Source organism: Schistosoma haematobium, chromosome 1 (assembly GCF_000699445.3).
Source record: "Schistosoma haematobium chromosome 1, whole genome shotgun sequence".
Classification (NCBI taxonomy): Eukaryota; Metazoa; Platyhelminthes; class Trematoda; order Strigeidida; family Schistosomatidae; genus Schistosoma; species Schistosoma haematobium.
This window is the reverse complement of record NC_067196.1, coordinates 37,374,044-37,398,817: the sequence shown is the minus strand read 5'-3', so window position 1 is coordinate 37,398,817 and position 24,774 is coordinate 37,374,044. Positions and strand designations below refer to the sequence as shown.

The 24,774-nt window shown below is 38.3% G+C and overlaps 2 protein-coding genes across 2 annotated transcripts; both read right to left on the bottom strand.

Annotated features, from left to right (window-relative positions):
• Positions 1-4,212: 4,212 nt before the first annotated feature.
• FIS1_3 (mitochondrial membrane protein) lies at positions 4,213-11,076 on the bottom strand. Its single transcript, XM_051217613.1, has 4 exons — positions 10,652-11,076; positions 10,522-10,601; positions 10,352-10,457; positions 4,213-5,765 (listed from the first exon to the last, which is right to left on the bottom strand). Exons 1-4 carry the CDS (start codon positions 10,926-10,928, stop codon positions 5,719-5,721), a joined length of 510 nt encoding a protein of 169 aa, XP_051073949.1. The 5' UTR covers positions 10,929-11,076; the 3' UTR covers positions 4,213-5,718.
• An 8,241-nt stretch (positions 11,077-19,317) lies between these two features.
• MS3_00000629 (uncharacterized protein) lies at positions 19,318-20,807 on the bottom strand. The gene has a single exon (XM_051208326.1). The coding sequence runs from the start codon at positions 20,185-20,187 to the stop codon at positions 19,705-19,707; it is 483 nt and encodes a 160-aa protein (XP_051073948.1). The 5' UTR covers positions 20,188-20,807; the 3' UTR covers positions 19,318-19,704.
• Between the last annotated feature and the right edge of the window lie 3,967 nt (positions 20,808-24,774).

Genomic DNA, 24,774 nt, shown 5'->3' with positions numbered 1-24,774 from the left:
TGACCATGAACACACTTTCCGTTGTGATACTGACAGTGTGACACACTTGTGGTTGTTCGGCAATACACCACTACACACACACACTCCTTGTTCTATTCTCACGCGTTATCGAGCCAATTGCATTCTAAATCGAATATTATCCACATTTTAGACTATTGTGCCATCTCTATTACATCCTACGTCAAGGAAACTTACTGGAGTCACACTTACCTCATCGGAGTTATTGCTCATTTATAATTGTGGATTTCGGTACCAAAACTCAACGGAATACGCGACAACTAGCTGATTTAAGTGACGTCCCTGAGCTTTTATTTTGTGTTATTAATTTATAAATTATTAGTGTTACATTAACTTTTGGACGTAATAACTTTGTTGCTAATTTTTGGTTAATATACTTTGTGGTCCACCACACATATCTGTTGCTACTCCACAACTGTTTTATTTCTACACTTATTATTAAAATATTGCCATACTTTACCATGCTCTTCCTGAAACCCCTGGACAAAGCCAAACCTTTTTAAAAAAATATGATGGACGTGTCTCGCTGTGTCACTCCATCGGCACAAAAATAGCATTATTCTTACTACTTCGAGGGAGTAAAGCGAAGTATTCAACTTATGGTGAACTATCACATTACTTATTGATCCCTGTTGGTAAGTTGATAATTTTGGGCTTGATCTTTAGGTTTAATTCCTGTGCTCTCATTGTTGTCTCGATTTACAGCTGATAGTAGCTTCAATATGTAGGATGTGTGATGAGTTTGTTTTTAAAATTGTGAAAACGACTCAACAGGTTTGCAATTGGGATCAGTGAATTCCCATTATTGGGACCATGGACCGATCAATGTAAGACTACCACTGAAAAGTGGAAGGCACTGGACAGTTGTTTCGTTCTAGTATGTAACTCGTCAACAATGCAGATCTACGGTCTAGCGCTCGGAACTCGGTGCGAGGACCTGCAGTCTCGCACGTGAACTCTCAACCCATGAACTACGGCGCCAGTATCCACCGGTGACAATGTTGTAATCCGGTCAATGGTCGCTCCATACCGTGGGCCGAAAACTTTACTCGTTCTTATCATTGTTAGGTTTAGGGTCGTTGATTTGTCATATATGAGTAACTCACGCATCCTGCAGTCTGAAATTTTGTAAATTACGTGATTGATTACATAAAATATCTAGATGTTTTTCCCTTTTTTGAGATTTTCCTATTGGTTTTCAATATTATGCCCCCCCTTGGTTAGTTAACTAATTCAAGCTTCTCTGTTGTCACTCTTGATTAAACAAATGCCAGTTCTTTTCACAGACAGATAGATTTTTTTAGCACCGATACAAAGGATGACCACCACATCAAAAAATCAAACATTCCTAACAAACTAACTGTCGAAAAACAGTCGCGTTTCAACGCTTACAGCTGAAAGCCAGAAGCCATACCTAAATCGGTCAGCCCTAGAACTTATAACATCAACAACAAGTAACCATCTTAAACCGGCCTCAACTGCCATTAGAAGATATAGTCTTGTAATATTACTCAAGAAAAAATATACTTTTCGGCCACTACATGAGTTATTTCATTAGCACACTAGCATCTACTCCAAGTACTGTGATGATTAGGAGTATTTGAATTATAGAACAAACTAGGAATCCCATAAATAACGCAATTTAACCAAGTAGTACTATATATAAGCGCGAACAAACGTATTGTATTTGGCATTCGAAACCAAGCAGTCATCAAGTACAAAGGAATCATTAGTGCATACAAACATGCACCCAGTCTAAAAACCATTAATTATTCCCAATATATGATGATCGCGGAACAGAACAACTCTAGCGATTAACCAGCAATACGTTGGCTTCTTAATGGAATCATGGGATTCACCACATATCTGCACACCACTATCAGTGGACTTCATATCTCAATATGCAAAGTCAGATAGTGTATCACTAGGAGCCGCATATCTCCATGGATCTTCTTCAGTAAAACCATGAATTAGTAAAAATTGGTTTTCAACAAATATCTTGAGTTGATTGTTTCCATTACTGATGTGATGTAAGACAATCGTAGAACCTGTCCAAAATGTCACATGTTGAAACCTCACATTTTACTAAACATGTAACTGACTCCATACACGAGCCTCAAAACTGCTACCTCATGCTCTAAATGTGGCATCGCCCTCGTCATCAAGGATTTTACAACTGCTCTCCCTACGATGAACTGAGAACAGGCTTCCGTACCAGGAGTATTGCAGCAGACATTGGACACAGCCCAATAACCGCTCCAAGATTCAACATGTAACGTTTCAGGCTTCACAAGTGAATGGTTCATAAGTAGCGCTAACGTACACTGAGGAAATCTAATGTTTATCGCGTTCCGAAAGTCACCCACAAACTCGAGTCAACAAAGTCCCCTCCTCATTCGGAAACTCTATGTTGCAGCCTAACGCTGACCTGAACAAGGTGAAAATCAAACGGTACAAAGTCAGAAGTACAAATAAGCAATTTTAAAAGTTCGAGTGAAACAAATGCACCTAAAAAACAAAAAAAGAGACAGCATTCTAAAGTATTAGTGATAAATATAAAGGGTTAGACAGACAGGTAGATAGATAGTGATAGCTAGGGAATTGGTTAAAATTATATTCGACAGCTTCATATATATTGCCTTCAATTTAATCAAAGAACTGTGTACTACTTAACCTACAGAACTGACGTAATGTATTTCATGTTCAAATAGAGTATTCCAAAATTAGTATACAGATGTATTTTCAACATATCTGTTTCAAATACCCTGATTCAATAAACGTCGAATCCCTTTAAATGTTTGCTAATTCTCCTAGTATAAAACTGCTATGATTGAACAAGAGTCTGATACCTCTTAATAATACTATGATGAGTCCTTCCCAAATTTAACTCAACTAAAAACAATCATAACCAAAATAGTTTGAATCATCCGACAAATGCAAACGTTAATGGATACAGTACACATGTCTATGTACAAACACTGAATAAACTACTGTGCATTAACTGTTATATATCACAGCTCAATCTGCTGGCTTGATGATTTTCTTCCACCACATACCAAGCCTTAGAATTAAAAGAACCGGTACCTAGCATTAGACCAATTCAGTGTTTCTAATTTAAATAGGAGGATTTGTTTTTTATTGCATCCGACAGTTATTCCAATATCCAGTGTCTCACGACCGTATTGGAACATAATTTAGCAGAGAATATACCCTAAGATTCACGCCCTAGTTTAAAACAGTGATCTTCGTCACTGAACTCAGTACTCATACACGAGTTTGAGAATATTTTGTATTTTTGTCTTTCATCACCTCTTGCTTAGAATGATCATTTATTTTTCTGATTCTGCTCCGAACTTGAGTCATAATATATGATCAGATTTAACCTCGCTTAAATATATGGCGAGCAAATGCATCAGCCATTAAGGAGTATTGTCTCAACGCACTGGTAGGATGTATCAACTCCTTCATATATGAAGCATGGTTTATGTTCAAAAATACATTTAGTTGCTTAACACCCACCCCCTCTTTAAATCACAATTAATCCCATTTGAAATTAACGGTCCTCCGCCATGGATAACGAAGGAGACAAAACATCTTCGTATACACGGGATGAGATTTCGAAACACGTTCATTTTTACCGGCTCTGGACAGTTCAGAGTCACTGTGATGATTAGAAATAGTCAAATTGTTGTGCCAAATAGGAATTACCGAAATAACTCAATTTAAGTGAGGTAGAACTAGGTGAGCACAAAAAAACATATTGTATTTGAAATTCAAAATCAGACACTTATTGAGTACAAAAAGAATCATCAGTTCATACAAATATCACAGTCACTTACCGTAAAGCTATAAGGGCCTACCCAGAATATTAAAGGAAATGACAAGCCAACAGTTGTGAAAATATGAACAAATTAAAAGGACACTAGTGACAGCCAACGTTGTCAGAATAAAAATCACCAAGCCAGTATTGTGTCATTTAACCGATTCGTTTAGAACACGCACATTAAATTTAAAGTCGTTTCGACTTATAGTGGTTCCACCGACCACAGTCAGCGTTATAGTTTACCGTACACTAATTATTTTAAAGCTAGTTAGAATGGATATACGGTAACATATGTAGGTGCTTATTTCAATATGGCGATTAGGATTAGCAAAAGTAAACTGTTGGTATCGATCAAAAAAAGAATTTTTTCCAAATTTTGATTCAATGCAACCCATAGAAAGCTACGAATAGATGAATGACATGTTATTTATGATTAAATCTATCAACATGAAGTGCTGTATTTATATAAATAAAAATGCAGCAGAATTAAGCTAAATCTGGTAATGAAGAATATTCACTTTTTGAATGTGACCAGTTTCGTAAGGTTTACAGAATCTCTTAAACAAACCCCACTACATATGGCTTTGTGCTACCTGTGGTATTCAGAAGAATAAAATAAAAATTATCCGATTATAAAACAGAGTTTACATAATAATCAAAGAGATTTTCAAAGGGCCTAAAACACTCTAAAGAAAATGAAAATAGAGAGTTATCCACGGAGTAAACGTTTTGTGGTGAACTCAAAGACTAGGAATGTTTGTATATTGTATATCCAGCAATTCAAAATCAATATGTTAGCAAGCAAAGGTTGATAAAATCAAATTTTCTTTCACCTATTTAGTATGATCTTTGTGATCATAACTTCAATTACTGGTAGTAGGCCCTTAAATTATGAAGTTTTCATCAATAGTATTACTATCTTAGTTGTAACGATAACCGCAAACAACGTTTTTATTCAAATCTCTTCACGACCATTGCTGTTTACTAACCACTTACTATTAATTTTAGCTGACTGCCTTTAGCATGTCTCAAAGGTCATAGGTATTTTTATGAATACAGAGTTGTTCTACTTCAGATTTGACTTCTAGAATACCAAGCTATTTCTGCAATCGTGTCATACACTTCGGTTTCATTGTTCGAGGAAAATTGTTGGAGCCTTTTTGTATGTCATTGGCCGTACTATTGGGTTCTCATTGGCTCCTGATCATGTTAAAGGAGTCCCCATCATTCATTATTTGAACAACAACGTAGACCAATCGAATCGTTTATCGAGATTCAACAATTACAGGGACTAATTATCCCAGTTTATTTAGCCAGAAATTATTTCATCACCAGGCCTTCTCACAAGAGAACAATTGATTCTTTAAGCTTCATGTATCAACGGAAGTATACATAATGAATGTTAATTGATGAATTAGGTGCATACATATCTTGAACGCCTACATGAAATTCTCATAGTTTCATGAATAAATAAATAACCTCAGTTAGCAAAACAACTTTGTACCCAGTCTAAACTGTTGCCACATTGTTCACCTAACTAATTTCCAACAATCCAATAACTTCGCATTTTTCAGCTAACATCATTAAAACATTTCATTCTTTCATACACATACACGGCATTCTTTTGTTTACCAGAATAGCGAAACAATCAAACTTTATTCGGAATCCAAAAATTAAATTTATTCACGTATTAAAGTTTATAATTTGAACGATAATACTGAATACTTCAATTCAATGATTTAACTTCTATGACGTGTTTTACTTTAAAGTAATCGATGGTTAACTTATACATATATCTGTTTGGTTAATATTGAGCAGTTTGTTTCTAACAACTACAGTTTCATGTATCGCTTCTTGTAAATTGGTCAAAGCAGCAATTAATTCGATGTTGAAGGCTTCACTATGACGGAATTATTCTGAATACCTGTGCGAAATGAAGATAAAAGAAAAAGACTTTCTGAGAAAATATTCCGTTTGCATTCACTTTTCTAAAAACAATAAAAAACTATATTGTGAATGAAAACAATATGTATCAGGTACGCGAATGTCATACGCAGGCGAAATTACCCGACTGATGTAGTTCGCCGAAAACATTATGGTCCCACGAAGCGCTTTTGTTTTCGAAGTTGCAGTAAATAAAATTTATTATCTCAATAGATACATTTCCTTTTATTTTAATTAGGTGCTGATAACACTTATTGTCTTTGTATCAAACATAAAATAGAATTGGACGTGCTTTGATTGATTGTAATCAAGTATTTTCTGATTAGTTTGAAAGTGTTTTTCGTTCAAATCACGAAACAAATCTTTTACTAGGTTTAAATCACCATCATATGAAAGCAAACAACCAATCACAACGTCAATTTACATGTAACACAGCCAACATTTTAGAAAACAGTTTGGATAGAATGATTCAGTACAAACAAATATAGATATTAGTGTCAGAAAGCATTGAATTTCAATTTATTTAACAAAAATCTACTAGTCCTCCTCCATGTTAATGATTAAATAATAAATTGTGGCAAAATTGAAGTCGGTAGTATCATCAAAAATCATAAGGATTCAACTTATTAAAATTCATTCGAGTAAAACAAAGAACGTGAAGTTGAAGAAAGAGAAGATGATAAGAGTTTTAAGAATATTCAAAAGTATATTGCCAATACTGAGACCATACATATTGGTTAGTGGAAAGGGAGTAACTGTTAAAAATCCTATGACTATTGATGTAGTTGCAAGATAAGAACCCATTATCCTACAAACTACCCATGTTACATAATGTTATCAGTGTTCAAACCTCACTGACTAGTCCCAAATATAAAGTCAGATAGATTCAGATAGAATAGGTATTTACCATATTACTTGAAATATTTAGGTGTGTGTTGTATCATTCACAAAAATAAACAAAGTATAAAATGAAGGTGAGTAAGGAGGCAAACGATCGATAAAATAAGTAAGTGTACAGACATCAAAAACAAATCAAGTACATATGTGTACTATAGGTTTTAGATAAATACAAGTAAAGTACTCTGCGTAAAAGTCACTAAATGCTTGACCAGATTTCAATGACATTTCATAGCTCATTAATGGCTACAAACATAACTAGATTCATGTACGTCTAAGTGAATAGCATGTGACAGCATAGACTTCAAAAATTTCATTACATCAGATTCATTAGTAGTTTTCAACAGGCAGTCAGTCAGTAACAACGTAAGACCAGGCACATATATGCATAGGTCCAAGTTGCCATACCTCATTAGCACAACAAGATGAACACCAAATTTATAGAAGTAGTTACTTCAATGATAGTAATATGTAAAAGAAAAATTGTGTATACAGATATAGTACAGGAAGAAAGAATTAGTCCGTAAAAAGAAAGGTATGAGGGAATTCTAATCTCACGGTTTAAGAGAAGATAAATAGTGTATACACCTACGCCATTGTGATCGATTCTGATCCATGTTACACAGAGTCTCCAACCATTGGTTACGGTAGTCACGCAGACCCCAACCGAGTAGTCTGCATCCACCAACATGGTTCAGTATAGAAGTTAGTGACTTCAAGCACTGATGTCAAGATTTGGTTTAGCCGCCCCTAACCTAGTTCCAGCCGTCTCCAACACTAGTCAGGGTTGCGAGACGTGGTAATCAGTGTTCAGTCAACTCAACCAACCATCTCAGTTGATGAAGATTCACAACCTCATCAACTGATTTACCATCATTCCCTAATACCATGCGTCTAACCTCACTATTACTTACCCGGTGATCCCACAAGATTCGAGTAATATTTCTGAGACATCTATGATCAAATACTAGTAGCTTACGAGTATCTTCTACTCATAATGACCACGTTTCACAGCCATAAAGTAGGACAAAACGAACTACCGCCCAACATACTCGTCCCTTAGTTGATAAACGGATATTTCGCCTTCGCCACAAGTGATGTAAGTTGACAAAAGCCAAACGGGCCTTCTGAATCCGTGCTGAGATTTCATCAGACACCAACCCGTTACGGCTGATCGGTCTTGCAAGATAAGTGAAGTTGTCCACGCGTTCGATTACTTCACTCGCTATCTATAGTTCAGGTTATGACACTGACCAGTCCTGAAACAACAACTTGCATTTAGAGGGGGAGAAATGCATCCCAAACATTCTGGCATTGTTGCTCAGTGCTACCAAAACACTGCATTTTATCAGCGTCTTCACCAAACAGGACTGTGTCATCTGCGTATTCTAAGTCAATAACTGTACCTCCTAGTACGAGATCGATCCTCGAAAATTCAGTCGACGAGAATGTTATTTCCATCAGTAGGTCTATGATGAAGTTCAACAAAAATGGAGAAAGTGGACAGCCTTGGCGGACACCATTTGAGGTTGCAAAAGCAGATGACAGTTCGCCATAAGCTCTGACTCGACTAGTAGTGTTCGAGTAAAGAGCCTTCACAAGGTTTATGTACTTCTGAGGTACGCCTTTCAATGACAGACACTGCCACAGAATCTCGCGATCTACGGAGTCAAATGCTGCTTCTAAGTCAAGAAAGACTACCATTGTCGGACGCCGATAAGTATGCCTGTGTTCTGGAACCTGACGAATGGTGAATATGTGGTCGATGCAGCCACGACCAGGTCTGAAGCCAGCTTGATTCTCTCGTGTTTGCAGTTCACGAGTCTTAGTTAGGCGTCCGATAATTATTGAAGCTAGTATTTTAGATGCAATATTAGTCAAACTAATCCTACTATGGTTATCACAGGATGATTCTGACCTTTTCTTATATCCAAATGAAGAACCCATTATCCTACAAACTATCCATGTTACATAGTGTTTTAAGTGTTCAGACCTCAAGATTATAGATAGACCTCACTGACTAGTCCCAAATATCATGAAGCTGAGGCATTATAGTAATTATGGCAAATTTATAAGTGAATGACATATCTACTCATGCTGAAATCAAAATTAATTAACAGTAAGTTTACGTACTCTAATTCAGTAGTGGATGTAATTCACGTTATTTGAGATGTGCGAAGGAACTATGAAGAGCTATCCATAATGGACTAAAAATTAGAAAGAGAATTGTTGAAGATCTCAGAATATTTACATTCGAGAGTTTTTATAACTTATGACCGCCCATTAGAGAGCAATGACTTATCGGTGGGAACAATGACGCGTCAACCCGTATGAGCAGCCTAGAGTTCTGATTGGTCCTGCTTTCCACCTAGCGCAGCCAGTTAAGTCCAGAACACAAGTCTCAGCCTCTGCGATATGAATCCTATATTTCAAACATACTCTGTTTATATACCAATCAAGCAGACCACATCTTACCATAAAATAGAAAATAACATTTGTATAATATTTGACCAACAGGAAAATGACACGTGAAATAAATATTGACCAGTAGGGAAACGACACCATTTCACGTTCAAGGATAGCATTAGACTTAACAGGATAATTTTTGGGATATTTTTCTGAATATCCCAACAAGAGGTCATCGGAATTTATTGTGGACCGACTAACTTTTATATTTAACAGATCGTATTAATGGCAGACATGTACTGATATTACATAGACATATTCCGCGCTAGATGATTAATCAGTGGTTAAAGCGAATTTGTATGTTTCAAAATATTAGTATTTAACAGAATACAGTAAACACATGTATCATTCCCAACATGTGTTCATCAGAGTTAAGACATCACTTCGCACCATTTGACAAAAACATCCAACTCATCAACAGATTCCACAATCTGCAACTTGACTGTTCGACACTTTTCTTTGAGCTAAGTGAATACACTTTTAGTAACCAATGAGAAGTCAGTGATGTTGATGTGAAGATAAATTAATGCATTCACTTCATAGTCGATTTTATCGTCTGTCATCCAAAAGGGATTTTGGTTGCTAAAATTCCATGAACCAGCACCAATTTGTCAAAGTCGGTCACCAACCTTCAAGGAATATTCTGTTACCTCCTTCATCTTCGAAGGGAAAATGAAACCGAAATTCCCTGACCAACTCCAGAGTATTTCTCAAGGAAGAATATTTGAAAAACCTGACGAATAACTTACTGTATATCTGTGGAAGTGTCTGAAGAGAAACTAACTGCATCACGCTTCATCAGCATAAAAACTAACAAAACGTATGGAGTTGAATCGAATCCTACTTTTATCACTGATACTAAGACAAATTGAACTATTTTAATTATTCATCTGCCAGTCCAACCTTCAAACATACATTATTATTTATAGTTGGCAGACTTCACAACTCATTTCCGCGTTATTGAAAACGTCATAATAAGAAACCGACCAGTGTTTAAAGACAAACTATGGTCATAAATACATCTTGCTTCATTATTATCCCTTTTAGTCAAGGAATATTAGTGAATTGACACTGATGTTGTCGCAAACTTCACACTGTTTACAATCACTTAGGTGATGTAGGTGAAATATATTTACATAAAGTGGTGGAACAGAATTACTTCTGTGACATACATGTGTACATATACTCATAGATAATCATTACCTTCATACGAGCGTGATTTGATTTCCAATAACAGATTCTTGATTTTCTGATTATCTGGTTCAATGGTTAACAAACACTGACAATAGATGGTAGCATTATGATAGTCCTGCCAAACAAATAAATACAAAAGAACATTATTATCAAGGAATAAAATAATCATTTTTAATTACATTTAATTTTAAGAAACCAACGGCCAAATGATATAAACAATCAGTTTGTAGTTTGGTCAATTTATTGTCTTTTAAAATATCTACATTTTAAGAAATATTCATGTAAATGTAATCTGAAATTAGAATTTACATAAAATAACTTCGATAGCTTCCATTACATTAGATTTCTTAGTAGTTTTCAACAAATTTACAGCATAATCTAAATACAATTTATATCTAAATAACTTTTTATTGTCGGGTAGGTTAGTAGTTCTACATGATGCATCATTTTGACTTAATTGTCTAATTGGGTTCATTAGTGTTGGTTTGAATTTTGTCAACAATATTGAAATCAGTTCGTATGTATAGAGCAAAATATAACCAATTCCGAAGTGTAGGATGATGAATAACTTTAAAATAAATGACATTCCGATTTAATTGTCATATACAAACTGATAACATCTAATCTGTGTTTAAATATATAGTGTCAGATGTGAATTTTTAGAAACAAAACCATATTACAGTTCAAAGTATTCTCATTAAATGATTTGAAGTTATTTTAACACTTTAGTCTCTATTGATTTTCACTTGGCAATAGTTTGTGTGCTAAAACTATCGGTTGATTTCATATACAAACATCAGAATATTCTTCGAAACCAATACTAAACTGAAGTATGTGTGCGTGTGTGTATGAGCAAATCTAAAGGCAATTCTGTTTATTCACTGTAAGGGATAACATCTAAAAGACCGAGCAATATAACAAGCACAAGAACAATCCTGTGAATAAAAGATGACTTTTCTAAATGAAAATGGATCAACCGTTTCTTCAATCATTATACTATGAAATGGATAAATAAATCAGTTACAATAGAAATAAATGCACTAGGTTGAGTCAGCAGAACCTGCCAGAAGTCACTTCGACTAGTAAAACAGATGAGTTGAAGCTTCGTCATACTGTAGACAAGGCTAGGCAAAAATAATAAGAATTGCCGAATCAACTCTTCAAACAAAATACTAGACAAGATTAGCACATCGATAACGATAGATTGAAAACCACGTCCTTCAACCTGTAATTTTTGCACAAGTCAGGATACGTATTTCGAAACATGATTGGACACCGTTGATAAAACATACTTCTCAGTTTCACTTTAAGTATTTTAACGCAAAAGTCAATGTATTCAATTCTTTCTTTTATCTCACTGTGTGTTCTTTAATTATCTCTACTGTTATGAAACTTCCTGTGATCGACATGTAACATAGGTGAGGTGAAATTGGTAAACATGCGCATAAGCATCATAAGTGAAATAGCTCACTGAGTTGATCATCCGAAAACCTAGGTTGAAGTGTTTCCCATTAAAAAATATAAATGGATTGTTATGGTTATCATGTGGACATCTCGACGTTCGACACCCAACAATGAAAAACCTCCTATCTAGAGGAAAGTATTTAAACCTCATTAGAGTGATCGTCAGTAGAAATTTCGACAACTTTCCTGTAAACACAGAACTGTGTGTAGTCTTGATTATTTATGACAGAATCTCGTCCAACATTTCACACAACGATTAGAAATGTTGTGAAATAGTTATGAGGCTGTAAGTGCTTTATAATGGAGAAAACAAGGCTAATCGTCTTCGAGAGTCACCATTAGTTGAGTGTTCAAAAAATCAGTTTCTCAACCATTCAGTAATGAATGTCCACGCAGTGTTTTATCCAGAGTGATGAGTTGGCACGTTCTAATATTAGCCTATCACTGAATCGCAGAATATTTATCGGGTCTAGTTTTTAAAGCTTATCGATTCATCAGTGCATTTGGTAGAAATCAAGGTCATTATCGGTACACTGGACTACAATAAATTTTATCTCTCTGACTCAGTCCACTTTAAGTTACTGATCTACGATTCTAACCAGAATTAATGAAGACTATTCAAAACATTCTGTGGATGTTTTCACATATACAAAGTGCTGGGTCATAAGATGTTTGTCTTTGAAGTTTCTTGAGTGTTTGCTGTATATTAAAGAAGATCCACATAGAACAGTCTAAATATAATGCCGATTAAAGTTAGTTATGAGAAAGAGTATTTGCTTTCTTTCTCCATGTACATACATCTCATCGGTATGATGATGTCGTTTCATTATTCGTTTAGTTCTACATTCAAACAACAAGTTACAAGTTAAAAAATTTCTCGATTACACAAGTTATTTCTGTGATTCTTAGTTCGTACTATGATTCAAATACTCCTGATCATCACATCGGCGTCGCGATGGAGCCTGTGATGGAATTGTTGGATATACATTCAGACTTTGATGCTTTCGAGGATTGCTTTGAAAGGTTCGAAATCTGGGCTATGTCCAAGGAAGGTGGTGAAGATGTTAATATTGTAGCACATTTCCTCACATTCATCGGAAAAGAAGCTTACAGCTTATTAGAAACTCTGGCTTTACCGAAAAAGCCCATTTCGCGCGCTTACACAGATCTCAAGGAACTACTGCTAGACTATGTCAAGTATACAAATTTCGAATGCGGTAAAAGAGGAAGATTTCGTAAAATGATTCATAAGGTGCATGTACAAGGTTATGCAGATAATTCATTGAGGAGATGCGATACAGTTCACGAAGATCGACACAAGTTGGGTCAATGTTTTTCCTATGGCAGGTTCCACTCTTTTAATTCATGTAAATTTCGTAATTCTGAGTACTTTAAATGTGATGATATTGGACATATTCAGTCAGTTTGTAATACTATTGTTCATCTTGCTGCAACTAATATTAAGTCTTGTAATTCTGGTTCTACTAAGTTGAGTATTTATAATGATCATTTATCTTTATCAACGATTTCACAAAACAGTGTAGAGTCATATAGCAGTTCACAGTTAAATAAAACTCAGAAATCTTACGAAACAACAGTTTCTAATCAATCAACCTATCAGATTTTTCATGTTATTGTACCAGATATGGTTTTTCCTAATGACTGACTTATTTCTGACAAAATTCCTTGCAAATCTGAGGAAAATATGTTGAGTGAACCTAGTCATGATCGAAAACCTGATGCAGTCGTGAAAGATGCTGATTTTTTTAATGATCCTTTACTCTGCGATAACATTCTTACTAAATTCGAGGAAACTATTTGAGAATAGTCAAAGCTTGATGTTATACCAAATATTATTTGTCCTCATAATGCATTTGTTTCTTGTGGGAAAATTGTTGAATACGAAGCAAGAGTACTAAATGACCTCGATTTTGACTACAATTCGGATGATTTCATATCAACTGATGTTTATCCTTATCACAAAAACACTTCTAATGTTTACTCTAACCAATGTGAGAAATATGTTTTGAATGAAGCCACATCATCCACAAATTGGGGATATAAAAATTCAACATTATTTCGTGGGTGAGGATAGTCTAAAAGTCTATGGTTCAAATTCTAGGTAGCAGCGGTCACAATACACAACCGACATGCTGATTACACAATCCCAGGAGGCAGGTGAGTCTGTTCCGATTTCGGTTGTTAATTCTAATACTAATGAGTGCATTTTAGATAATAGAGTTCCTATCCAACACAATGTCGGACAGACACATGATGAACTTAAGAAGAGGACGTACAATCGATTAACCTGACCGTTGTTGCCACCTTGACGTGGTGGTCGGGCCTGCCTATCGTGATGAAGCAACCGAGCCATACTGGCTAGAACAACTGTTCCTCAAGTTCGTACCATGGCAAACAGGTCAGTTGAAGTGCGTGAAGACTAAAAGCAACAAAGCTAAGGTCCGAAGGCCAAGTCGTACTGCTGACTGTACAGAAGTGTGACAGCAGTAAGGTGTTTCCTTCAGACAACCAGCATGACAGAGATGATGCCTTCCCACAAGGAGGGGTGGGGTTAGGAAAGGTCGACCCTGAAATGCACACCTCGCCTTATCCCACGGATATCTGCTCCGGCGGTAAGGTCTCAACAAGTACGGAGCTAACGCAAAAATTACCCATAAAAAGGTCTTGTGTGGCCGACCTCAAGCAGTTGCCCCTTGGGCACTGCGGTCACGCTCCCAGGTTACTAAGACCACCTCTAATCTGATTTCATTTTCAGGTCCCTCCAGAAGAACCTTTTCAGGGTGTGGGCAACCGGGAAGTGATAACAGCCCTCATACCTCTAACAGCACTCAAGACCACTGTATTCATAATCAACCTCCGTCTTCACTTCCTATTACTCCTTCCACATCGACTTTCAATACTAAACTTCTTGTTTGGACTTCCTCCTCAAGTGTCACCATAGCCAACGATTCTAGTGCACAAAACACTGTTCCAGGTCTACTAAAACCTCGCTACAAACTACACATTGGAACCTTCAACGTACGCACCCAATATGTCAAATCGGTCAACAGGCTTCCTTGACTAGAACCCTAGAATCTCGTACCATTGATGTATGCTGTGTCTCCGAAACACGCATACAGGATCCCAGTGCGGACATTCACTTGACCTCACCTCGGCAAAACAGAGAGTCAACGAGATATACCCTCCGTGTATCTGGTGACCTGACGGCCAGCTCTCGTGGACTAACAGGTGTGGGCATGGCACTAAGCATGAGGGCGCAACAAGCACTGTTAGAGTAAATCCCCGTTAACAGTCGTTTATGTGCTGTTCGGTTAAACGGCTCCGTAAGAACTCGGAAGGATAGGGACATACGTCGTTGCCTTTTTGTCGTTTCTGCCTACGCTCCCACTGACTGAAGCCCGGATGAAACGAAAGATGAATTTTACAGAGCTTTCTAAACTCCTTCAGAATGCCAAACGTTCAGACATAGTACTCGTAGCAGGTGATTTCAATGCCGAGATAGGTAGCTTAAACCAAACAGAAGGGCATTTAGGTGGGTATTTTACTATTCCGGCACAACGAACAGATAATGATGATCGTCTGCTGCAACTGTGCTCAGACAATCGTTTATTTTTAGCAAACACAAATTTTAAGCATAAGGAGAGACATCGTCCAACATGGCGACCCCTTACATCAAACCAACGACGGACTCAAATAGACCATATTGCCATCAGTCATCGTTGGGGAGGCTCGATAGAAGACTGTCACTCGTTCTAGACTACCTATGTTGGACTCCGATCATGCTATAATAAGAGCACACATCTGTTTGTGCCTCACTGGACGCAAAAAAGTCACAGTAAAAAGACCCATTAGAACTGAATTGAGTAGCGAGAAAACCAAAAGTAGGTTCCAGGAACAACTGAAGTCACACTTAGGTAGTTCTGAAAATGAGGCTGACCCAGACGTTGCTTGGAGAAATATACAAACAGCTGTGGAAACAACAGTGACATCTATCAGTGATTTAAACCACAGGGTTACAAAGACATCGAAGTAACTGCAAACATGCTTTACCTTCTATTCAAAAAGATTTGGGAGGAGGAACAAGTGCCGATGGACTGGAAAGAAGGACACCTCGTCAAGATTCCAAAGAAAGGAGATCTGAGCAAATGTGAGAACTACAGAGGCATTACACTACTGTCAGTACCAGAGAAAGTCTTCAACAGAGTGTTGCTGAGCCGGATGAAAGATGCAGTAGACGCCCAACGTCGAGATCAACAAGCTGGATTCCGTAAGGATCGATCATCCACAGACCAAATTGCAACACTACGGACCATCGTCGAACAATCAGTTGAGTGGAACTCGTCACTATACATCAACTTCATTGATTATGAAAAGGCATTTGACAGTGTGGATAGGAGGACATTATGGAAACTTCTTCGACACTACGGAGTTCCTGAGAAGATTGTCAATATTATCCGGAACTCATACGACGGACTACAGTGCAAAGTAGTGCATGGAGGACAGCTGACAGATGCATTCCAAGTAAGGACCGGAGTCAGACAAGGCTGTTTACTCTCTCCCTTCCTCTTTCTTCTGGTGGTCGACTGGATTATGAAGACCTCGACATCTGAAGGAAAACACGGAATACAATGGACAGCTCAGAATCAATTAGACGATTTGGACTTCGCAGATGACCTAGCCCTCCTATCGCATACACACGAACAGATGCAGACAAAGACAGCCAGTGTAGCAGCAGTCTCTGCATCAGTAGGCCTCAGCATACACAAAGGGAAAATCAAGGTCCTCAAATTCAAAGCGGAGAACAGCAATCCAATCACACTTGATGGCTAAACTCTGGACAATGTAGAGTCTTTCACATACCTGGGAAGCATCATCGATGAACAAGGAGGATCAGATGCAGACGTAAAGGCAAGGATTGGCAAAGCAAGGGTCGCATTCCTACAAGAAGAAACCCGAAATGGTTTCTTCACAACACTTATGTACCCATAAGATGTTTGTGAATAATAATAATAATAATAATAATAATAATAATAATAATAATAATTGTAGAGCATATGGAACTCAAAACAACTTTCAACCAATATCAAAGTGAGAATCTTCAATACCAACGTCAAGGCAGTTCTACTATATGGAGCTGAAACTTGGAGAACCACAACAACCACAATCAAGAAGGTACAAGTATTTATAAATAGCTGTCTACGCAAGATACTCAACATCCATTGGCCGGATACCATCAGCAACAGCCTTTTCTGGGAGAGAACAAATCAGCTTCCAGCTGAAGAAGAAATTAGGAAAAGACGATGGAAATGGACAGGACATACATTACGCAAATCATCAAACTGCATCACGAGACAAGCCTTAACTTGGAATCCTAAAGGGAAGCAGAAAAGAGGAAGGTCTAAGAACACACTACGTCCGATAAAAGAAGCAGATATGGATAGGATGAATAGGAACTGGAAGGAGCTGAAAAGGATTTCCCAGGATAGTGTTGGATGGAGAATGCTGGTGAACGGCCTATGCTTCTTCACGAGGAGTAACAGGCGTAAGTAAGTAAGTTTCAAAGAACCAATGGATTTCCTCAAGGTTTATTGCACTGATGGATTCTCGTAAACTCGTCCCATCAGGCTCTGAACACGATGAAGAGCGACAACAAATCAGATCTAGGTTAAGAAAAAGTCTAAGAAACGACCGTGAGCAGTGGTGGGCAACGAAAGCAAAAGAGATGGAAAAGGCGGCGACTATAGGTAACACAAGACAGCTTTACAGACTGATAAAAGAAGCTGGAATTAATAAGTCAAGTGTAAGTCAGACTATTTCGGAAAAAAACGACACCCTCATCTGCTCCCAGTCCAGACGTTTGGAACGATGGGCGGAACATTTCAGAGAATAGTTCAGCTGGCCCTCAGCTACTCTACAACTACCCTCTATTCCCAGACAGTGTGAATGGAACATTGAAGTAGGTCCCCCAACTCTAGCAGAAGTTCAAAAGGCTATAGTTAATCTGAAACGAGGAAGCGCAGTTGGTCCAGATGGATTGGCTCCAGAGATCTTTAAGGATGGTGGTCCAATTTTAGCGATTAGGTTGACTAATATTTTAGCTAAGATCTGGGAGTTAGACGTAATCCCATCTGACTGGTCACAATCACTTATCGTCCCAATATATAAGAGAGGGTTAAAATCATCTTGTGATAACCATAGTAGGATTAGTTTGACTAATATTGCATCTAAAATACTAGCTTCAATAATTATCAGACGCCTAACTAAGACTCGTGAACTGCAAACACGAGAGAATCAAGCTGGCTTCAGACCTGGTCGTGGCTGCATCGACCACATATTCACCATTCGTCAGGTTCCAGAACACAGGCATACTTATCGGCGTCCGACAATGGTAGTCTTTCTTGACTTAGAAGCAGCATTTGACTCCGTAGATCGCGAGATTCTGTGGCAGTGTCTGTCATTGAAAGGCGTACCTCAGAAGTACATAAACCTTGTGAAGGCTCTTTACTCGAACACTACTAGTCGAGTCAGAGCTTATGGCGAACTGTCATCTGCTTTTGCAACCTCAAATGGTGTCCGCCAAGGCTGTCCACTTTCTCCATTTTTGTTGAACTTCATCATAGACCTACTGATGGAAATAACTTTCTCGTCGACTAAATTTTCGAAGATCGATCTCGTACTAGGAGGTACGGTTATTGACTTAGAATACGCAGATGACACAGTCCTGTTTGGTGAAGACGCTGATAAAATGCAGTGTTTTGGTAGCACTGAGCAACAATGCCAGAATGTTTGGGATGCATTTCTCCCCTCTAAATGCAAGTTGTTGTTTCAGGACTGGTCAGTGTCATAACCTGAACTATAGATAGCGAGTGAAGTAATCGAACGCGTGGACAACTTCACTTATCTTGCAAGACCGATCAGCCGTAACGGGTTGGTGTCTGATGAAATCTCAGCACGGATTCAGAAGGCCCGTTTGGCTTTTGTCAACTTACATCACTTGTGGCGAAGGCGAAATATCCGTTTATCAACTAAGGGAGGAGTATGTTGGGCGGTAGTTCGTTTTGTCCTACTTTATGGCTGTGAAACGTGGTCATTATGAGTAGAAGATACTCGTAAGCTACTAGTATTTGATCATAGATGTCTCAGAAATATTACTCGAATCTTGTGGGATCACCGGGTAAGTAATAGTGAGGTTAGACGCATGGTATTAGGGAATGATGGTAAATCAGTTGATGAGGTTGTGAATCTTCATCAACTGAGATGGTTGGTTGAGTTGACTGAACACTGATTACCACGTCTCGCAACCCTGACTAGTGTTGGAGACGGCTGGAACTAGGTTAGGGGCGGCTAAACCAAATCTTGACATCAGTGCTTGAAGTCACTAACTTCTATACTGAACCATGTTGGTGGATGCAGACTACTCGGTTGGGGTCTGCGTGACTACCGTAACCAATGGTTGGAGACTCTGTGTAACATGGATCAGAATCGATCACAATGGCGTAGGTGTATACACTATTTATCTTCTCTTAAACCGTGAGATTAGAATTCCCTCATACCTTTCTTTTTACGGACTAATTCTTTCTTCCTGTACTATATCTGTATACACAATTTTTCTTTTACATATTACTATCATTGAAGTAACTACTTCTATAAATTTGGTGTTCATCTTGTTGTGCTAATGAGGTATGGCAACTTGGACCTATGCATGTATGTGCCTGGTCCCACATCATATTTTATTATTATTAAGTATTCATTTGAAGAAATCGTCACAGCCAACCATGAAAAAAGTATGTTGAAACAATACATTAGAAAATCAAGCAAGTATAAAGAAATAGATCAAAGCAAACTCATGAATGTAAACAGTAAATATCGATTGAGCTTCATTTTTCATCTACATCGTCTAAAACCTCTGAAGTACGTTTACGAGAAGAACCTTTAAACACTGAACCAATTAAACCATGAGCGGTAGTTAACAAATTCACTGGTGTCGTCCCATCTGTAATTAATGTACTTTGTAGGCCCAAAGCGTTCAACATGCTCAGATTATGGTCTGATTCGGCTGTTGCCATTGCACGTAGTGTATCTGCACCTAATGCATTCACCATTGAAATGAAACGCGATTTCTCGATTTCTGTTTCGTCTTCCTTACACTTTAGAGCTAATTCATTCTTTTCCTTGATATAGGCGATCTCTGCAGCTCGAGCCAATTTGAGTCTTTTTAATTCTGCATTCTGAAAATATTGTTTAAATTCATAAAACAATACGATCAATGATTGAGATATCGGGATAGGGAAGATTAGATCTGACATCCATAAGTGGAAAACTTTCGAAGCACCAATGCGTCCTACAATCATTATTATCATACTGTAGGATTATTCACATGTGGTCTAATTGTAGAATACGGGGATATGTCTACTAATGGTAGAGGTCGCTTTAGACCGCTAACCATAAATCAACTTCGGTATTTCCAGTAATTTGAGTACATGAAATCCCAGAGATTACATTTGTAAAGAATATTGTTTGGAAAATTTAAGAAATCTTCAAAAACAATGAGGATATGATTACCCTATGAAATTTAACTGCCAGTTCAGCTTCCTTATGTTCTCAAACGTCGACAATAAAAACAAAACGTGACAGCAATTCTGCAAATACATTTTATGTCATTCCTTCTCTCCTCTCATTACATTCTACTACTATATTTCCTCATTTTATTATTGAGGTGTTTATCCGGCTACATTCCCAGTCTCTGTGTCGCACTGGATGTGTTGAAACACAACTCCGGTTTGCACGCTTAGAAAGCTTTTTTTACAAACAGAATCACAAGTCAGAGCACGAAATTTAGTTACGCAAACTCATTGCTGCCGGATGACATTACTGAACATGTGCCTGACGTCATTTTTAAACCGGATTCAGACTCACCATACGATTGTCTAAAAACGTAGGTCATTCGTGTTACATCTCTCACCGACCAGCAGACATTTGATCAAGTTTTAGCTAATGTAGAGCTAGGTGACAGTACACTACCTCAACTAAAAAGACACATTACAAATTTATTAGGGAATCGTACAGTATATAAACGTCTATTGTATCAATTGTGGCCCAGACATCTCCCACAAAACACCCAACTGATACTAGCAATTGGAGATGAAGATGTCGATTTTGATAGGCTAACGGACATAGCCTATAGAATTTACGAGCCGACTATGACTCGCTCCGTATCTCACATACAATCAAGCCCAACTGACAAAAGAATCGGAACACAGTTCTTAATCGACATTAGGGCAGAATTTAGTGTAGTGCCACCCACTACACTTGGGAAAAACACATCTGACCCCAAACAAAATCTACAAGCCGCAAACAGATCTGAGATCAAGGCGGACCGTAAAAGGCAGTTACAATTAAATTTCGGTCCTAAATCCAATTTTCCATGGAGCGTCATCATAGCTGACGTCCTCGTTCCTATAATCGCCACTGACATTCCGCATTTCCATAAAATACTATTAGATGTTAGAAATCGGAAACTTGTACTTGCCTATCAGAGTAAGGAAATTAGAGGAATTGTATCTAATGGGACTTCCATACATTTATTAGTCAAACCTCATCACGAGAATGACAAATACATCAATTTACTTAAGCAGTTTCCAGATTATTACGACCGAGTTTCGAGCATGACTAACCGACGTATACCGTCTTACATCACATAAAGACAGAGGGTACAACAGTGTTCGCACGTCCAAGACGCCTTGACCCCTCTCGTCTGGCTCTCGTAAAGAGCGACTTCAACAAAATGATAGAGTTGGGTATCATACGCCCCTCCGATAATCCGTGGGCATCACCGCCCCATATGGTACCCAAGAAGGACTCTTCCGAAGTTAGACCTTGCGGTGACGACAGATCTCTAATAGCCGGTCTATACCAGACAGATATCCTCTTTCACATTTACATGACTTTACTCATAGTCTATGTGATGTGACGATTTTTTCAAAAGCTGATCTAGTCCGTGCTTACCATCACATTCCAATTCACCCGGACGATATTCCCAAAACAGCCATTACTACCTCATTTGGACTATACAAATTTGTTCGCATGCCTTTTGGATTAAAGAATGAGGCACAAAGTTTCTAGCATTTTATCGACCAAGTGGTACGTGGCTTACCGTTTGTATATGCTTACATAGATGACCTACTTATCGTAAGCGAAGATGAAAATGAACATCTAACTCATCTGAAAATGCTTTTTGAGAAGCTAAAAGAGTATGGGTTAGCAGTCAACCCTGACAAATGTGAGTTCAGAAAACAATCCCTCAACTTTTTAGATCACGTACTTGATAATCAAGGCATCAAACCAGTTCCTAAGAAAACACAAGCCATCAAAAATTATCCTTTACCTGATTCATTCAAGAAACTAGGACGTTTCCTTGGGATTATCAACTTTTACAGACGTTTTATTACGAATTGTGCAGACACAGCAAAACCACTAACTGATTTATTAAGGGGATGAGTTAAATCATCAGCAATGACACCGCAAGCAACCCAAGCATTTGAACAGTTGAAAAGCGCCTTAAGCACCGAGGCATTACTCGCACGACGAAAGGTTGATGCACCTTTAGCAGTAATGACCGACGCTTCTAATGTAGCAGTAGGTGCTGTAATCCAACAACGTGTCAATCAACAATGACAACCCCTTGAATTTTTCTCAAAAAAGCTTAACGCAACGTTAACAAAATATAGCACATTCGGTAGAGAACAGTTAACTGTCTACTTAGCTATCAAACACTTTCGGTATATGTTAGAAGGGAATTCTTTTACGATATATACTGATCACAAACCTCTAACTAAGTTTATGATGCACAATCATGATAAATACAGTCCGCGCGAAATTCGTCAATTAGAATTCATCTTGCAATATGCAGCTGATATACACTATATATAAGGCAGTGAAAATGATGCAGCACATATACTATCGAGATTAAATATCAATACCTTCTCGATCCTTGATATAAACTATCAAGACATGGCAAATAATCAAAAGCTCAATAGGGAGCAACAAAAAGTTTTGCAGTCTAAAGAAACGAAATTATTATTCCAAAACATCCCCATAAGCAACAAAGACACCTTAACCTGTGATATTTCAACAGGTAAAACTCACCCCTTTGTACCTTAAGACATGAGACGAAACAATTTTGAGAAATTACACAATATATCTCATCCAGGTATAACAGCCACTGTAAAGGTTATCACAGATAGATTTGTATGGCCAAAGATAAACAAAGATGTACGAAAATGGTCACGGGAATGCATCCAATGCCAGGAGTCTTACTTACTTACTTACTTACTCTTGTTACTCCCAATGGAGCATAGGCCGCCGACCAGCATTCTCCAACCCACTCTGTCCTGGGCCTTCTTTTCTAGTTCCATCCAATTCTTGTTCATTTTTCTCATGTCTATTTCCATTTCTCGGCGTGATGTGTTCTTTGGTCTTCCTCTCCTCCTTTGGCCCTGAGTATTCCATGTGAGGACTTGTCTTGTGATGCAGTTGGGTGCTTGCCTCAATGTGTGTCCTATCCACTTCCAGCTCTTCTTCCTGATTTCTTCCTCCGCTGGGATCTAGTTTGTTCTCTCCCACAGTACGTTGTTGCTAATAGTGTCCTGCCAACGGATCTGAAGTATTTTGCGTAGACAACTGTTAATAAACACCTGTATTTTCTGGATGATGGCCTTCGTAGTTCTCTAGGTTTCTACCCCATATAGTAGAACTGTTTTGACATTTGTACTGAAAATCCTGACCTTGGTGTTGGTTGACAGTTGCTTTGAGTTCCAGATGTTGTTCAGTTGTAAATATGCTGCTCTTGCTTTGCCGATCCGCGCCTTCACATCTGCATCAGATCCACCGTGTTCATCAATGGTGCTGCCCAAATGCGTAAAGGTTGTTACATCTTCCAAATCTTCTCTGTCAAGTGTGATGTGGTTGGTGCATTCTGTGTTGTATCGGAGAATCCTGTTTTTCCCTTTGTGTATATTGAGACCTACTGCTGCTGAGGCTGCTGCCGCACTGTTCGTCTTCTCCTGCATTTGTTGTTGCGATTGCGATAGAAGGGCCAGATCATCTGCGAAGTCTAGGTCGTCCAGCTGCATCTCATCTGTCCACTGTATCCCGCGTTTCCCTTCAGATGTTGACGTCTTCATGATCCAGTCGATCATCAGGAGAAAGAGAAAGGGTGAGAGTAAGCAACCTTGCCTGACACCGGTCAGTACCTCGAACGAGTTTGTCAATTGTCCTGCATGCACAATTTTGCAGTTGAATCAATCATAGGAATTCCGTATGATGTTAACTATCTTCTGAGGCACGCCGTAGTGTCGAAAAAGCTTCCATGGTGTTGTCCCGTCCACGCTATCAAATGCTTTTTCGTAGTCAATGAAGTTGATGTAGAGTGATGAATTCCATTCGATTGATTGTTCCACAATGATTCGTAGAGTTGCGATTTGGTCTGTACACGATCTATCCTTACGGAATCCTGCCTGTTGGTCTCGAAGTTGGGCGTCTACGGAGTCCTCCATTCTGTTTAACAATACCATGTTGAAGACTTTTCCTGGTGTTGAGAGAAGAGTGATGCCCCTGTAGTTATCACACTTGCTGAGATCGCCTTTCTTCGGTATTTTGATCAGAAGTCCTTCTTTCCAGTCTGTTGGTACTTGTTCCTCATCCCAAATCTTATTGAAGAGAATGTGGAGTATCCTTGCAGTTGCCGCTACGTCTGCCTTTAGTGCCTCTGCTGGGATGTTGTCCGGTCCTGCTGCTTTGCCACTCTTGATTTGTCTGATGGCCATGCCGATTTCTTCAATTGTTGGTGGGCCAACATTGATTGGTAGGTCCGTGGGTGCTGCTTCGATGTTGGGTGGGTTCAGTGGAGCTGGTCGATTAAAGAGTTCTTTAAAGTGTTTTGTTGCTCT